Consider the following 17,329-nt stretch of genomic DNA (forward strand, 5'->3'; position numbering starts at 1 on the left):
AAGGCAGGAGAAGGGGACAACAGAGGATGAGATGGTTGGGTGGGCATCACCGACTCGATGGACATGAATTTGAGCAAGCTCTGGAAGTTGGTGATGGACAGGGAAGCCTGGTGTGCTGGGGTCGCAAAGATTCGGACTCAACTGAGTGAACCAAACTGAACTGAGGATGCTGGAAGAATGATTAGGCTGCTGTTTTAAGTGATGGATTGAATGAAAGGAATGAAGAAGAGAAAGGATCTTGGGTGGATGAGGCTGCTGTCCCACTGGGGAGGAGGTGTGGTTAAGAAGATGCCTCCATGTTGCTAAATCCCATGGAACCATTCTCTGCACATTCTGCTCCCCCTCTTGCTGTCTCTGACACTTCTGATAAAAGGGCCTCCACCTAGAGCCTTCTCCCTCCTAAGTAATAATAGTGTTTTCTCCTTTGTTTCCCTTCCAGCATTTCCTGGGTTCTTTCCCAGATTCCATTTACCCTGGGAGCCTGGGGGTGGTCTTCAGCAGCTCCCAGAGCTTGAACCCCTTCCTGCCACATAGCACACTTTGAAAGTGTTTGTGAAATAACTTAAGAGTCTAATTGTCTTCGGTTCCTTTGTTCTCCAGCAGTCCATAGGTGACTCAGGGCTAGGACCTTATCTGTCTCATTTATCTCAGCATCTCTTCACACCCCCAGCACACTGTGGGCACCTAGTAGGTGCTCAGTAAATATTTATGGACAAACAACAATTCATCTTGCTCTCACCATTTTGCCAGCTCTGTGAATGCAGGCAAATTACTTAATCTCTAGAAGTTTTCAATCTCTTTATATGTAAATTAGGGATTAGCAATTGAATTTATCTTCTACACATTGCTTGGGGGTGGTGAACTAAGAAAATTGTATATAAAATTCACAGTGTAGACTGACTACTGTTGTCGTTGTTTCCTTTTTGTTGTTGGCTGCTTATGTAACTTTGGGAGAACTTGTCTAAACTTCAGTGTCATTGCATTAAAAAATTACTCTCTAGGTGGGCTGCTGGGAGAGGCCCAAGAGATGGAAGGAGGCAGGAGGTGTGTAAAGAAGGTTAATCCTCTCTCCCTAAATTCTCCCATTCCCTAGTCCGGAGACACCCCTGACTGCACTGGCTTGTTTTATCCCTCTATGGGCTGATGGGGTGACAAAGGAAGAAAGTGTTGGGGATTGCGATTGAGCTGCTCCCAGGCATTGTGTAAAAACAAAGCACATTCTTGTAGCCTCAGATGGTCTACACACCATTAACACCCCCTCCACTGTGTCTTCCTAAAGAATTTACTGTAGACTAATATTGAAAGAAACAAGATTTAAAACAAAATGAGAAATCAACTCAGAGTCATTTTGAGTCACTTCAAACCAGTTTGGCAAAATGAGCATTCTTAGGTATTTCTTTTACATTTGGAATTAATCTCTAGAGTGATGAAAATAAAAATTAATAAATAGAATTAGTCTAGTTTCACCCTGGAAGGATCTAGACTAGAGAAACATTATTGCTACAGCTTTTGTGCTGGGTGGTAGAATCTTTGTAGTTTTTTTTTTTTTTTTCCCAAACAGGTACCTGTTCTCATTCTGTTAGCTGTGTCTACCTCCTTCTTTGAAACCAGCATGTAATATATATTCACTGAAAGAACTGATGCTGAATCTGAAGCTCCAATACTTTGGCCACTTGATGTGAAGAGACGATTCATTGAAAAAGACCCTGATGCTGGAAAAGATTGAAGGCAGGAGGAGAAGGAGAAGGGGGCAACAGAATGAGATGGTGGGATGGCATCACCGACTCAGTGGACATAAGTTGGAGCAAGCTCCAGGAGATAGTAAAGGACAGGGGAGCCTGGTGTGCTGCAGTCTGTGGGGTCACAAAGAGTTGGACAAGACTGAGCAACTGAAGGACAACAACAAAAGGTTTATAATCTTAAAAGGGGATCCTTTTGTAAAGCTAAAAATGCATTTATAGTGTCAGGGGACACCTTTCAGCCTCTTCTAACCTAAAGTTTATGCATCATTGTTGGGAAGAAATGTTTCAGAGGCCCTCAGCGTGTACACTAACAAATAAATTCTCATGGGCTATTGCAACCAAGCCACACCAAACAAAACAAAGCAAAACAAAACCCTAACATGATTATTTTGTTCTCTTTCCCAAACTTTGTCTTAAAGACCAGCAGAGAACTCTATTTGCACATCCTGGCTGTAAGTACCCAGTTCTGAGGCTGAGATTGTGAAAACTGTGCATTTAAAAATTTGATTGATTGTTTTTATAATGTGGATCTCTATCCAAATGGCAGCATAAAATAACACTTTCTTCCTCTTTATACATTCCATCCCTAAGCAAAACCACTCCAGGAATCCCTGGGGAAGGCATTAATTCCTGGACAGCATCCTGGGTTAAAGGTATATTAATATTAACTTATTCCTTCTTGTATAATCCTGACCGAATCATAAGCTCCATCCCTCCTTCTCCAGTTCTTGATCATTGTTACCTACAAAATAAGATTACACAACAGCATAAACCCTGGGGATGCTCTGGATTGGCTAGGAGGACCAATCTATTGAGGGTCAGGGTCAGCCTGATTTTCTGGAAAGAAGTTGGCATCTATTCTGTTTTCAGAATGTTCCCTGGCTTCACAAGCCTCAGGAGGTGGGGGGAGCCCGATATGTATTTGGAATGGTTCCCTTTCTTCGCAGCCAAGATTTGCATCCCGAAAGTTGTTTCCTGATCATTTGGAACGGGGAGTTGTTTTTCTAGTGAGAAACACTCTCTCCTATTCCACAGGCTTGTCCAGACTTAGTGATTCAAACTAACACCTTCCGTGTTCCCCAGTGACTCACTCCAGGGCTGTACTCCAGCCACAAAAGGGGCAGAGAGTGAATCCTGTAAGTTTGCCTCTGCTTCTCTAACACTTTGAACTACTCCACCTCTGTGGATAGTATCTTCCTTTGAATTTAGGATATAGGGTGTGACAGCTTGAAGCTATTAGGGTAGGATTTAGGATCCAGAATAAAGCCTCAAGAAAAAAGACATTAAGGACTTGGACAAATTATTTTAGAGGCCAAAGCCAAAGACAGTAATTATTTATCGATTTATGGGTCACGATAGATTTAAATTCCCAAGGAAGTACAGGGATCTAAAGATCTACTCTGAGGCTGAGACAATGAGATAATTATAATAGTGACAATAACTTCCATTTACCTATGTTGTCAAAGTTCTAGTTTCTGGTTTGGACTGTGGGGTTTTCAAAGGTTCATAATTAATAATATGTGTGTATATATGTTAGTCACTAATTGGGGCTTGCCAGGCTCCTCTGTCCGTGGAATTCTCCAGGCAAGAATATTGGAGTGGGTTGCCATTCCCTCCTCCAGGGGATCTTCCCAACACAGGGATCAAACTCAGGTCTCTCTCATTGCAGATTTTTTACCCCTACCATTCTGAGACACCAGGGAAGCCCAAAATCTACCTTCAAAAATGCCTTTCATGTTCTAGTGATGAGCATGTATTATGCATGTCCCTGTGTGAAAGGGGTTGAAAGGAAGGGTTGCAAGTTTGTCATTTCCAAAATAATAATGACTCACACGATGAAGACCAAGTGTGTTTTATGATCTGGACGGTAGCATTTCCATACTGGCTGCTTTGCAGGAGCAACTGGTAAGTTTCATGTAACAAATGACTAAGGTAGGAGTGAATGGATGGCATCACTGGCTCAATGAATATGAGTTTGAGCAAACTCCAGGAGATGGTGAAGGACAGGGAAGCCTGGCCTGCTGCAGTTTATACGGTTACAGAGTCAAACAGGACTTAGTGACTGAAGAGCAACAGGCGTGAATGAGCCGTGAGTTTCTCTTTGGGAAGGGAAAAACTAAGCAAGGAACAACAAAATACAAACAAATACAAAATAAAAGAAGAACTGAGGTTCCATCAGGCCTAAGTGCTGAAACCTCAGGTCCTTGAGACCGGCCAGTTTAATGCTACTGGCTTGTTTGAGAGGTGGTGGTCTAGCACAGGTTAAGCCCACACTGGGATCCTGGTTCTGTTCTTCATTATCAGTGCACCTTATGCACGTGGATGAGTTTCCTTATCATGGAGAAATCAACAGTACCTTCTTCATACGGCTGCTGGGGGGAGTTACTAGAAGGAAAATGCTTAGAAAAATGCCTGAAACATAATTATGATTATTTCTTGTGTCAGCCCATCAGGCCCCAACCCCAAAGCATCCTTGATCTCAGTATTGCCAATACAGAAAGAACTCAAGCATGATAGCCAAGTGTTGAGTGCTTTTCAACAAGCACGGGACTTGGATTCAGCCTTTTACCGTGTAGCTGTGGAGAAGTTCCGTAACCACTCTGAGCTTCTATATTCCCCCTTTTTTTTTTTTTTTTTTGGTAAAGTAGGGTTAATAACTTGTCTCCCAGAGTGCCTGCTACTGCAGATTAGCAGCAAAAGTCAGTTTCTACTCTTTTGCCATTGACTGTGAATGGCATGGAACCTCCAAACTGAGTTTTTCCTTCATCTTCTTTCAAATCCCTAGTCCTCACCTTCTTTTGTATTCATAACTGTTATCTTTAACTTCTAGCATCCCTTTTGCCTACCTCTAACCCTCTCACTAGTCTATTGCCCTTTCATTCTTTGAAGTATCATCTCTGGCCCTTATCACAGATCTCCAGGAAGCATCTTATAGCCCTGAGAACTTAAAGACCTTAAGTCCCCAGACCCATCAGAACAAAGAAAAGCCCTTACCCTTTCTTAAATGACTTCTTTTCCCATCCTTGTAAGCTCATTCCCTTAAGGGCCAAATACTGTTAATTTGCAATCAATGAAAAGGGAATGAGGGGGGAAAAAGAGAAAGAAACAAAACACAACTTAAGATTTGGCTCAATTATATATTTGAAGGTATTTTATTTTTTCTAAAAACAATAGAAAAAAAATCAACTTTAAAAAGGAAAATGTACTTAAATAAAAAAATTATACTATATAGTAGGTATACCTACTATAAATTTTATTAAAGTTATTTACATTTAATGGCTATATTTACAAAGGAAAATTGGGTGAAATTCAGGAGTTTTTAAAAACAATTCTTAAATACAAATCTGTTAAAGGAAAAAAAAAATGGTAAGCATAAAAAAAAAGTTCTTTTATGCCCAAAGTTCCATTTGAGGCAGTTTATAGTATGGCTAAATCTTTCAGTCTTAAAGATCCAGCCAAGGTTGTGAGGTTGTTCATGCATATGAAAGACGTTCCTATGTAAGGAGTTGACAGAGGAACCTTTTTCCTCACTTTCCCTTAGTAACAAATGAGAATTTCCTGAGGGAGTTCAGTTCCTCCCTCCAATAGGTCAATTTAGGCGCAAGAGTTCCGTATCTGTTCAAGTTTGAGTTTCAACTGTTCTCGCCTCTTCCGCAACACGTCTTTTTCTGAAATGAGCTTTTGCTCCTCTGCTTGGACCGACAGGATGTATGCTGTGGCTTTTTTAAGGATAACTACTTTGGGGGCTTTTTCATTGTTCTCCAACTCTGGGATCTGGTCACGAAGAGCAAAAAAGCTGCGTTTCAGCTCGTTTCTCCTCTGGCGCTCCAAAACGTTGTGTGTCCGCCTCTTGTCATTCTCCTCCGTGTCCGAAGACCTCGGGCTGGCACATTTGCGGTTGTTGCTGATCTGTTTCAGGACCCTGCCACTGTCCAACTTAGCCCTCTTGGCGGCGGGATAGTCCTTCCTAGTGGAGGGGGGCGCTGCGTAATTGTGCTGATGCGTAGACACGTGGCATCTCTTTAGGACCAACGGGCTGTGAGGAGGTTTGCTGTGGCTGCCGGCAGAGGGTGACCCCGATTCTGACCTTTTGGCAGGGGGCTGCCTCTTTTCCACAGAGACAACATCAATTTCTTCCTCATCCTCTTGTTCTTCCTCTTTAAGAAAGAAAGGAAAAAAATCACCCAGTTAACAACGGTTTCCTTAAAGCAATCAATGACTAGATGAAATTAATACTATGCCAATACAAGGGATTATTAGGTAAGAGAGGACCCAGAGGACTTCCCTGCCAGTCCAGTGGTTAAGACTCCATGCTTCCAACACAGGGGGCAAGTTTTGATCCCTAGTTGGGGAACTAAGAATCCCACATGCCATTGGGTGAGGCTAAAAAAAAAAAAAAAAAAAAGGACCCTGGCACAAAGTTATTCCCAGACAGGTAGCCAATGATCTCTGCTTTTCTTCTCAAGAAGGGAGAGTCTCAGGCAGGAAAATGACAGCTGGGTTTATGGCACAGACAAGAAAATTACAATTTACCAGGATACAGCATTGATGCCAATTCTTACCTAAGACTTAATGAGGCCCTGGACACACCCAGACAAAGCACATTCCCAAGCACCTCCTATTTGCAAGGGACTTTACCAAGAAGCCTTCAGGTGTTGCAAATGATAGCTGCAAATCTTTGGTATAACTTTAGCAACTCCCTATCTTACTGGAAGTGCAAAAAGAAAAAACAAAAAAAAACAAAAAAACAAGTCCTGCAGCTTTGCCAAAAGTCCTAGAAGGTGGGGGAAGGAAAAACCGAAGTCCAATTTTGTAAAGGATTGGCTTTTAGTGTTCAAAAGAGGTGCAAAGATCCCAACTCAGTCCATACACTTTTAAGGCACTTTCACTAGCTCCCGGCGCTCAGGGGGAGGCTGCCCGGTCTCTGTACACTGCCCCTCTTCATTTTTGTTGATCTGTAGTCCACTAAATCCCAACAACTCAGAAGGGAGGAGGGAGGTAATTCATTCACTCTCGGAGATCAATCCTCTCTTAACTCCACAACGACGACTCGCCCCGCCCCCTTCCAGGGCAATTAAAATGCTTAAGAGGGGTAAGAGGGAGCGGATTGAGTTGCTAGATAAGCTAGAAGATTTAAAAACCCAAAAGAAATTCCTAAGGGGAGGGAAGGGAAAGGAGAGGACTGGCCACTAGGGCGATCTTAGGGGAAGGAGTGGGAAGAACACTAAAGCTCAGTGTTTCAGGGATGGTGAGCTCCCAAACTCTTCCAGACCTGACATTTCTTTTTCAAATATAAGGAGAAAAAGGCAGTGGGGGGCAGTGGGGGGGGGGGGGCAACTGAAGTATGGCCCCTTGAGTTGGCAGCCAATGAGAATAGGAAAGAGCCAGCCGACCCCTCTGACGCGCCTGGAGGGTCCCAGCTTACCAGAGTCGCTGCTGGTCGTGGGTGGGGTCTCCTCGTGGAGAGCCAGGGGCTCGGGACTGGCCCGCGGGGAGGACTCAGCAGAGGAGAGCAGAGAGTCAGAGGAGGGGGAGAAGGCGGTGGAGTCCGGGGAGGCGCAGGGCTTGGGCGAGCTGCTGTCGTTGAGCGGGTAGGGGAAGACCACCGAGGGGTCGATGCATTCAGAGGCGGCGGCGCTCAGGTCCTGCAGGTACAAGCTGGAGGTGGAGCAGCCGCCGTGCCCGCGGGCGGGGCTCGGGCTGCCGCCGTCTTTGCGCGCAGCCTGGTAAGAGGCCAGCTTCTCCGAGACGAGCTTGGCGGCGGCCGAGAAGCCGCTCCACATACAGTCCTGGATGATGATGTTTTTGATGAGGGTCTCATCGTCGGGGTCGCAGATGAAGCTCTGGTTCACCATGTCGCCTCCCAGCAGCTCGGTCACCATCTCCAACCGGTCCGCGGAGGAAAAGCTGCCGCCGCCGCCGTCGTCGTCTCCCCTGGGCGAGAAGGAGGCGACCGCGACGTACGACGGCGAGCAGAGCCCGGAGCGGCGGCTAGGGGACAGGGGCGGGGTGGGCAGCAGCTCGAATTTCTTCCAGATGTCCTCGCTGGGCGCCGGCGGCTGCAGTTCGCTCTGCTGCTGCTGGTGGTAGAAGTTCTCCTCCTCGTCGCAGTAGAAATAAGGCTGCACCGAATCGTAGTCGAGGTCATAGTTTCTGTTGGCGAAGCTGACGTTGAGGGGCATCGCGGTAGCCTGCCGGAGGGGGCACACAAAGACGGGGCAAGTCTTGAGTTAAAGGGGTCTTGGATGGTGCCGAAACCCCCACGCAGCGCGCACTGCGCGCCACAATCCAGAACCACTCCCCTTCCAGCACGATCCCCAAATGAGGCTGATGGGAGGTGGGGAACGGACAAAAAAGGCACCCTTTTAGCCTGCTCTGAGTGACCCTCTACTATCTCAGACACACACTTGGCGAACCAGCTCCGCAGCGCCGCGGGGCTTTTCGGCTCCCCTCCGGGGAGCCTGGAGCGCGAAGCCCGGGAGTCTGCCCCGCGACCGCCCAGCAATCGAAATCAGCTTTGGCCTCCGTCACAGGCCCGGGTAGGCGGCGGCGGCGGTGGGGAATAGGATCTGCCAAACGCCGGGGCGCAAAGTTTTGCGCCACCTGAAGGAGGCGGCGAGAGACGCCGCGGCTGGAGCGGTTGCGCTCGGCCCCCTCCCGCTCCCGGGCCCCTAGCGCCGCGCCCGTTCCCACTCGCGCGCCCTCGTCTCGCTGTTTCCCCTGCCGGCGCCGCCGCCCCTCCCAGCCTCCCTTCTCCGCCTCCCGCATCCCTACCCCCAGCGCAACCCCCTTCTTTCCTTTGCGGGCTTTCCTTCTCTCTCCGGCTGGGGTGGCGAGCTCAGCTTCGAGCCTTTAGCCCTTCTCCACCCCCCACCCCCCCCACCCCCGACCCTCATAAATAAAAGGAGAGTGTTAAATAATAACAGAGACGTCTCCCTTCAACACTCAATACGGCGACGTAACTGCGCCAGAGACCCTGCTACGATTCCGCGCCCGTAGCCGGGCGTCTTCTCCCTCACCCGCCGAGGGTAGCAGCTGTTCTCGAAAAGCCCGGTGCCTCGCTCCTGGCCGTCCTCCGCATCTCAGGGGGCGCAGGGACACCCGCGCGGGGACCCCGGAGGCGGCCGGGGAGCCAAGGCTAGGTGCAGAGATTTTGCCCTCATCCCCCCCCACCGCCGAGTCAATAATTCCAGGAGACTCGGACACATCTTTGCCCCAGCTTCCTTTTCCCCGTCCCCGCGCCTTCCCAACACCGAATCCTAACCTCTCTGTAGACCAAAATCTTTAATTTTACTATCCTTTAAAAAAAAGTCAAAGGCCAACTTCTAAAAGGAGCCGGGAGCGTTGGAGACGCCGAGGGGGTCGGCGGGCGGGACGCGCCGCAGTGTCTGTCTCTGGCTGTCAGAAATGCAGTAAGCCGAAATTTAAATGCCCTTTTCCAGACAGGAAAAAGTCAGCGGCTGCGGAGCTCTCTTCGCTCAAACATGCAATGTGTAATTCTTACTCCAAGGAGTTCAGGATGTAAAGGGTTTTCTGTCAACCGCGAAGCATACCCTTCTTCTCCCCGACAAAAGGCAAAAAAGCAATTAATGCAATAAAGCATGAATGTCCACCCGGCCGGGGTCAGCGTCCATCTAAGGCGAGCAAAAACCTCTAAAGGCTACTTTCAGAAAACGCACCCCCGGTTTCCCTCTGCCTTCCTCTCTCTTCCCATCTTGACAAGTCACTGTACCCCGACCCAGTTCTGGTTCCTCTCCACTCCACCCCGACCAGCCACAACTACTCTGAGAAAAGTGTCAATAGCGCAGGAATGGGAGAAAAGACACTCGATTCGGGCGTTCTGCTCATCGCGGCGTTAAGGCGGTAGCAAAAATAAATGAAAAAGGCCAATAGGTCCGGGTGCTCACCCGTATTTCCACTATCCGAAGGAAATCTAGCGTCCAAAAAGCGGCGAGGAGCGCCTTTCAGAGGCGCGGGTCGTGGGCTGCGGCGAGGGAAAGTGTCTCCCCAAAAAGGCAGAAGAGCTTCTCTGCGTCCGGGGAGTCTTGGTGTCGCTCGGGTGTTGTAAGTTCCAGTGGGCAAAGTTTCGCGGATGCGGCGCGGGTGGCGGACCGCTAGCAGGGGTCCGCGGGGAGGGTGGGGTGGGGGCCGGCCTGGCTGGAGGCGCAGAAGCCCCCCTTTGACTCCGGATCTCCCTTCCCCGGGCGCCCGGAGCGCGACTCCGCTCGCTAGGCTGGCTCGGCTCTTCCACCCTGGAGGGCCCGCCCGCTCGCTCCCTCTGCCTCTCGCTGGAATTACTACAGCGAGTCAGATAAAGCCCAGAAAAAACTGGCTTTTATATGAGAAGGTAAGGCCCCTCCTCTGTTCTTTTTCCCGCCAAGCCTCAGAGTAGCCCTGCCCTTCCAGGCAGTGGTGGAGCCAGGCGGCGGCCGCGGCGAGCCAGCCGCAGCGGTAGCCGCGAGATGCGCAGCCCGGGGGTCCTCCGCAGCGGAGACCCTCGCCTATAAAGGGCTGGTGGGCGGGGACTCACCAGAGAGGATCTTTGTCTCCCCCGCCCTCTGCTTTGGGAACCCGGGAGGGGCGCTGGTGGGGAGGGAGGGCGGGAGGGGAGGAGATTCAGCTCTTTGAGCCTGGCACTCCAGTGCGCCGAGCTCTCGGATGTAAACACGGTCAGACCGCCGCATGAATTAACTGCGCGCGCCTACCATTTTCTTTTGCTCCCGCTCAAACCGTCTCTCTGCTGCTTGGTTCCTGTGGAGCAGCGCTGTGTTGGACAAACCGCATACTTGTCCTGTGTTCTTAAATCATCTGGGGGCAGAACCGCTCATCCCTCGATGCTGAGAATACACCGTGTACCCACTGCTGCGCCATGCACGTCCCGGGTGGACAGGCCGGGAAGGGGCAGCCTTTGGAAAATAACTCCTAAGAAGAGAGGAGGAAAGAAGGGGTATTGATGGGCGTGCGCTCTGAGTGTGTGTGTGCTGGGGGGTTAAGTGTCGATGGGATACATGATCAAAGGTATGGGGAAGAAAAATGGTGCCTGGAATTACTAAAATAATTCAGCAACGCGCTGCCACGTATACTTGGAGAGCGCGGTATGAATAAACACCCATTGCATTTGTTGGGGGTGTTATGCATTCTGGGTGTGCGCAGCTTTCTCGACTGCGCACCTTCCACCCACAATGAATCCCCCGATTGCTGCCAAAGTCGCAGAGGACCCCCACTCCTGGCTCTGCCCGCGCAGACCTACACGGATCTCCGTGGGGGCCAGCGTTCCTCCTGCCCCTCCCCCCACCCAGTACGCGCTAATCCCTGAGATCTTTCTGCGGGTTCCGGAGCTGGAATAAGGGAGGAGCGCGCCTGCGGGTGCGCGCCGCGGGGGACCACCCCCGTCCCTCTAAACCCCCATCCCACCCCCGCTCCTCTCTCTCGGAGTTCCCAATTCCGCAGCCAGGTTTCAGAAGAGAGACGAATCCTCTTTGCGCCCCGTGGCGCTGGTTTGCACCACTCTGGGGCTCCCAGGTTTGGGGAAAAATAGAAGGCGCTAGACGGGAGGATACAGCCCGGGGGAGGGGGGCGAGAGCCTCAGGACCAGACTCCCCAGAAGAGGGAAGGGGGCGAGCCGGAGGATCCTGCCTGGGGAGTCTGCAGAGTCCCCGGTGAGGAAAACCGTTAACTCTTTCCTGCTAGGACAAACCGAACGTTGACTTCCTTTCTGGGTCTGCTTTTCTCTTTATCATTGGGCTCGAAATCACACACACACACACACACACACACACACACACACACACACACACACACACACACACAATGCATCGATTCTCATCTAAGGAGAGGAGCCAAGTATTACTTCCGTTTCTTGGGGGGGGGGGGGGGATGTGTGCTGGCAGTGTCTTGAGCCAATTAAAAATTGGCCGAATTTCAGGCATTGATTTCCTAGTTCACTGACTCTTAAATTTTTTCTGAATACCATAGTGAAGTGTGTATGTATAATAGAATCCACGTACATCTGTATACTTTTCATGTTCACGTCAGCCTAGAATTTTGCCCAACACGACACATGATTTGTTCACTCCCTCAATGAATCTATATTTAATATATAATGCATATCCCCTCGGGATTTACTAGTTTGCATTATACAGAGGCGATCTATCCCAGCCCCAGTCCCTCATCCAAGGGCGTTATAACTTTTCCACGCCCCTTCCCCCTCCTTCCAAAAGTGAAAAAAATTTGGAACGGGGAGGGCTCGCCTATGTCATGCCTGTGTTTGAGATAAATTATTACCCGTTGAGTTTGCTGCTCGGCATTCGATTGTTAAAAGAGTAGTAACTTCCTCCAAATCAGGCACAAGGCACAAGTCGGTTTTAATGACTGCAAATTGCTCCAGCCTCCAGGTCTTTGCCGCAAACGCAAGTGACCAATCCCTAGCCAGAGTTTTGCCGCAAAGCGTCTTTCCCTGCCCCCTCCCAGAGCTGCACCCGCGCCCCAGGTTTCGAAAGTTAAAGTAAGTGTGCCCTCTACTGGCAGCCTAGGTCGCTGCGTCTGGATGCCAGCTGAGGGCGGGCTGGTCGGGTGGGGGCAGGGGCGTCCGGGAGCACCCGGCTGAGGAAGGGGCGGTTCCTTAAAATGAGTTTCCAGCCGCCGTTTTATGATTCCTTCAGGCCAACTGCAGAGAGGTGGAAAGAAGAGGAATCACCGGAGAGAAAAGTGGTTCAGAGGCGGCTGTCCAACTGCATAAGAGGTGGTGAAAATGAACCCATAGCTACCTCCGGGCTGGCTTCCTAGGTGGCTAAGTGGTGGAGAATCTGCCTGCCAATGCGGGAGACGCAGGAGACCGAGGTTCGATCCTTGAGTCGCGAAGACCCCCTGAAGGTTGCAATGGCAACCCATTCCAGTATTCTTGCCTGAAGAAAGCCCATGGACAGAGGAGCCTGGCAGGTTATCATCCATGGGGTCGCAGAGTCGGACATGACTGAGCAACTGAGCACGCAGGCACTTACAGACAACGAACATCACCCTATAGAGAGCTGATTCCATTTATGGGAAACGGTGAAATAATTAACAAGTATGCACATGAAAACAATTCCAGCAAAATTCTAAAGCAGCAAAACACGCTTTAGACCACACACCATCGAAACCAATCCTCTTCTAGCCACCAAGTTTTAGAGAAAGACGTTAGATTTATTGGGGAAGTGAAGGCAAGGGGAAAGGTGAGGAGCTAATTTTGCTTACTGTTTTATTTAAATAAATAAAAAATTGGTGAAGAGCCAGATGTTTTCATAACGATGAAGGGGCGGGGCATTTGGGATTCCACTGGGAAAAAAGTGTAAAGGATCATTTTAATAAAAAGCTTTCATATCAAAACAACTGAGCGATAAAGGTGGAGGTAAATGTGCAGGAAATTTACATAGCATGCTTAATGAGTGTGAATATTTCAGATAGGTCTCTGTGACCAGAAAGATGCTTGACAGTGTCTGATCACCTAGATAGATCCTCAGGAAACGTGACAGCAGGAACTCCTTCCTGGAAAAGGTCTCTTGAGCTGTTTTCCTAGGAATCTTGCACTTTGGCATTACTCTGTGGAGGCTGAGTGACTGCTCTCTACTGTGGCAAGAAAACACACACACATACACACACAAACTCAAAACCAGTAAATCAAGCAACAACAATAAAAGTAGGTCTAGTTTGATCTCAGATGGTAGTTTCTGAAAGCTGCTAAAGATTACTGTTATACCTGTCTTAAGGTTTGACTACCAAACCATGCCAGCCATGTGTAGGCAATGTGAACCCCAAGGAGAGATGCTGTTGGTGGGTTCAGGACTCAACCTTCTCTCCCAGGCTAGTAGTATCAACTGTGGTGTTATTTTCAAGTAGCAACCTGGAGTTTTGTGCTTCCAAATAAGGTAGGGGCCATCCCATTTCACAGCTGAGGAAATGGAAGGCCATGTCTCAGCAAGGCTTGTCTTAAGGGACTTCTCTATCTTTCTTTTAGTAATTTTAAAGAGCCATTTGACCTAGAAGGGACATTTGCTGGGTTGAGAAATGGTAAGGGAATTTAAAACTAATAATATCATTCAAGATGACCAAAGAGATGCACGTTACTGTAAAATAAAAGTTATAAATAGAAAAATAACAGAACTTAGAATGAGACGAAAGAGTTTGTGACCCTGATCACCTGGAGATAGCTGATGAAGTTTGTCTTTTAAGAAAAGTTTTTAAGGGACAGCCTCGGTCTTTCTACTTCCTTTGGGAAGTCAGTGCAAGGTGTCTATTAAATGAACATTTCTGGTTTGCTGGTCTAAGGACGCTCCCAAGCTGTGTCTCCTTCCTTTCTGGGGTACTGCTGGATTTCTAAGAAGAGACAGGTCGCCCAAACGGCAGCTCTGTTTTCACCCACAGGGTTGGGACTCCAGGTCCAGTATGATTGCCTCACGGAAGAGAACATTGTGTCACTGCAGGAAACATTTATATTTTTTCCTTCAGGATGGTATAACTGGAAGTCATTCAATCTCTGCATATTCTTACAATGACAGTCATGTGTCAGTTTTATACTTAGGAAAAATGAAGTACAGAAAGAATGAGCAATTTGACCACACTTTCTCCTTTCTTTGCAGGCACAGGATGGTGAGATCAGAATGCGTGACTTGTATAACGTAACACCAGTTTCCTCCCCTTCTTTGAATATCTCTCCCCCTCCAGCCCACCCTGAGAAACTTTTCTATGGATCTTCCTTAGACAAGAGCAGTGGAAAGAAAATGGACGTGGGTGATCAAAAAGCTAGCTGCAACCTGGAGATGAGACAGAAAGCCCCTCAAAAGTGATTGGAATGCTATTTCAAAACCCTTTTAGGGACTTCCCTGGCAGTCCAGTGGTTAGGACTCTGTGTGTCCAATGCAGGGGGCCTGGGTTCAATCCCTGATTTGGGAAACTAAGATCCCACATGCTGTGTGGCCAAAATCAATAAGTAACTGACTTTAAAAAAGAAAGAAAAAGAAACAAAAACACTTCAAGTCATTGAAGACTGTCAAGGAAAGGGTCAGGGGAGAATGATAAATACATACATAGCTCCAGCAGAAAGATCATTTGGAAAGGACTGTTAGATTAAAACCAAGCTAGCCGGGAATGTTAAAAGAAGGGAAAGTCTGACGAGCATTTTAATGCCAACCTTGTTCCCAATGAGAGAAGTATAGGAAAGCTCTCCAACAGACAAGCAAATGAAATCCAGCATCATTAATTCATAGGAATGATATAAAAAAAAGCAGTGAAGAAAAGCTTTGTGCCTTTTTAAAAATGCATGTTTTTGAATGTTGTTTCTCTCCCCCCACTCTTGCTTCTAGCATACTGCATACATTAAAGAAGCTGAGAAAGAAAAAAAAATCAGCAAGTGTTTTTAACATAAAGCTCTAAAGCCTACATTTCCTCTGTCGCGTTGAGTACGTTCAGTTGCCTGTCTTACCCACGGACCTTAGATGCTGGCAGAGGGTCCGAGTTGGACTTGGTAAACCCTGGTCTCCTCTCCAGCTTGGCATTCTTCTTTCGCTCCTTAGTCCTTTGCTGTAATCTTGCCTCGCTTTGTAGCTGCTAGAATAGACAAATGGTTCCTTTGTTTAGCCTCTTCAAAGGCTTGGTTTATTGTTCCGTAAGTGCCAAACCCAAGCCAATCTCAGAAGTTTCCACACTTTCGCTCACTTGGCCTGTCTTTGCCATGGTCCTTTTGGGCAACATCTGTCGCCAGGATGGACCCTAGCTGGGTTGGAGGTGAGGAGATGACTGAAATGGAGACTCACTGGGTAGAAACTTCTACGTTTCAATCTTTGACCTTCCTTTGGAAGCCAGGGGGATGGGAGACTATTCTTTGGACAGGCTTGTGGAGATCCCAAACCAAGGCTTTTGGACTTTGTGCAAATAGCTCACCCTTGGTTGCTCGTAGTTTTAAATTCTGTTCCTTCTGTGACTACCTTTAAATGGATTTTGTGACAGAAGGGAATTTCTTGAAAGTACCTAGTGCCCTTGGATCACCTTGGCCCTTTTCCATTTTCTTAACTTTGCTGCTGCCAGGGAAACTGATGGATTTCGAAGATGATTTCTTCTTTGGTAGATCAGTGGTCTTTGACTGAAGGTGATTTTGCCCTCAGGGGATATTTGAATATGCTTAGAGACGTTCAGGGGTTGTTACCAAGGAGTGTTCCTACTAGCATACACTGGGTAGAGGTCAGGAATGCTGCTAAATGTCCAACAGTGCCCAGGACAGCCCCCCAACAGAACAGTGTCAGCCCTGATACATCAGAGTGAGAATCCCAGTGTGACTCCTTCTGACATTAACATATCCAGCTGCTTCTTCCATTTCCACCGTTGACTCTTCTTTCTCCTCTACAGGTTGCTCCTAGACTTGGCTTGCAGTGGATTCCAAAAGGTTCTGAGGGTCCCCTTCCAGTTAACCTTGTGCACTGATTCGTTCACTGCTAAATCTGGCAAATCCTATGACATCTCTAGGTCTCACTACTTTTCTCATCTGTAAAGCGGGACTGCTGTCATCATAGTGTCTTTCTCTCTCTCTCTCTCTCTTTAATTGGAGGATAATTGCTTTGCAATATTGTGGTGGTCTCTGCTGTACATCAATGAACATTGGTCATAATTGTATATATACTCCCTCCCACCCTCCTGCTCCCCATTCCACCCTTCTAGATGTCACAGAGGGCCAGGCTGGCCTCCCTGTGCCATACAGCAACTTCCCAGTAGTTATCTGTGTTACACATGATAACGTATGTATGTCAATGCTGCTTTCTCCATTGGCCTCACCTCTCCTTCCCCCGCTTTGTCCACAAGTCAGTTCTCTATGTCTGTGTCTCCATTTCTTCTCTGTAAATAAGTTCATCAGCTGTTTTTTTTTTTTAGATTCCATATATATGCATTAGTATACAGTATTTGTTTTCCTCTTTCTGACTTACTTCAGTCTGTAACAAGCTCTCAGTTCATCCACCTTACTACAGTTGACTCACATTCATTCCTTTTAATGGCTAAGTAATATTCCATTGTATATATGCAGCATAACTCCTTTATCCATTCATCTGTTGATGGACATCTAGACTGCTTCCATGTCCTGGCTATTGTACATAGGATAGCATCTTTCTTATTGCTGCTGCTAAGTCACTTCAGTCGTGTCCAACTCTGCGTGACCCCATAGACGGCAGCCCACCAGGCTCCCCCGTCCCTGGGATTCTCCGGGCAAGAACACTGGAGTGGGTTGCCATTTCCTTCTCCAATGCATGAAAGTGAAAAGTGAAAGGGAAGTCACTCAGTCATGTCTGACTCTTCGCGACCCCATGGACTGCAGCCCACCAGTCTCCTCCATCCATGGGATTTTCCAGGCAAGAGTACTGGAGTGGGGTGCCATCGCCTTCTCTGTCTTTCTTATTGAGGATATCATAAAGATTAAATGAGATAATGCATTTGATACAGAACCTGGTACTTGGACTGGAGTAGGAAATGGCAACCCATTCTGATATCTTTTCCTGGGAATTTCTATGGACAGAGGAGCCTGGCAGGCTATAGTCCATGGGGTCACAAAGAGTCAGACTCTATTGAAC

General features: G+C 48.0%; 1 protein-coding gene and 1 long non-coding RNA gene across 4 annotated transcripts; one reads left to right on the forward strand and one right to left on the reverse strand.

Moving 5' to 3' along the window:
- Positions 1-4,875: 4,875 nt before the first annotated feature.
- On the reverse strand, positions 4,876-10,248 carry MYC (MYC proto-oncogene, bHLH transcription factor). Of its 2 annotated transcripts, none has more exons than XM_069601004.1 (3): positions 9,650-10,248; positions 7,168-7,933; positions 4,876-5,899 (listed from the first exon to the last, which is right to left on the reverse strand). In XM_069601004.1, exons 2-3 carry the CDS (start codon positions 7,922-7,924, stop codon positions 5,337-5,339), a joined length of 1,320 nt encoding a protein of 439 aa, XP_069457105.1. In that variant the 5' UTR covers positions 7,925-7,933; positions 9,650-10,248; the 3' UTR covers positions 4,876-5,336. The 2 variants fall into 2 exon arrangements, with proteins under 2 accessions (XP_069457105.1, XP_069457106.1); XM_069601005.1 differs by lacking the exon at positions 9,650-10,248 and adding an exon at positions 8,150-8,457.
- A 95-nt stretch (positions 10,249-10,343) lies between these two features.
- Positions 10,344-13,106, forward strand: LOC138446186 (uncharacterized). Of its 2 annotated transcripts, none has more exons than XR_011259220.1 (3): positions 10,344-10,760; positions 12,130-12,246; positions 12,404-13,106. It is a non-coding gene; the product is annotated as an uncharacterized lncRNA (long non-coding RNA). The 2 variants fall into 2 exon arrangements; XR_011259221.1 differs by having other exon boundaries at positions 10,505-10,689.
- The last annotated feature ends 4,223 nt before the right edge of the window (positions 13,107-17,329 follow it).

The sequence above is a fragment of the Ovis canadensis genome, chromosome 9 (genome assembly GCF_042477335.2).
Source record: "Ovis canadensis isolate MfBH-ARS-UI-01 breed Bighorn chromosome 9, ARS-UI_OviCan_v2, whole genome shotgun sequence".
In the NCBI taxonomy this organism is placed as follows: Eukaryota; Metazoa; Chordata; class Mammalia; order Artiodactyla; family Bovidae; genus Ovis; species Ovis canadensis.

Excerpts from the sequence above, each read along its gene's own strand:
- MYC (XM_069601004.1), bottom strand. The coding sequence starts at position 7,924 with ATGCCCCTCAACGTCAGCTTCGCCAACAGAAACTATGACCTCGACTAC. Across the intron at positions 5,900-7,167 it reads CACGACCAGCAGCGACTCTG|AGGAAGAACAAGAGGATGAG; the intron begins GTAAGCTGGGAC and ends TCTTTCTTAAAG.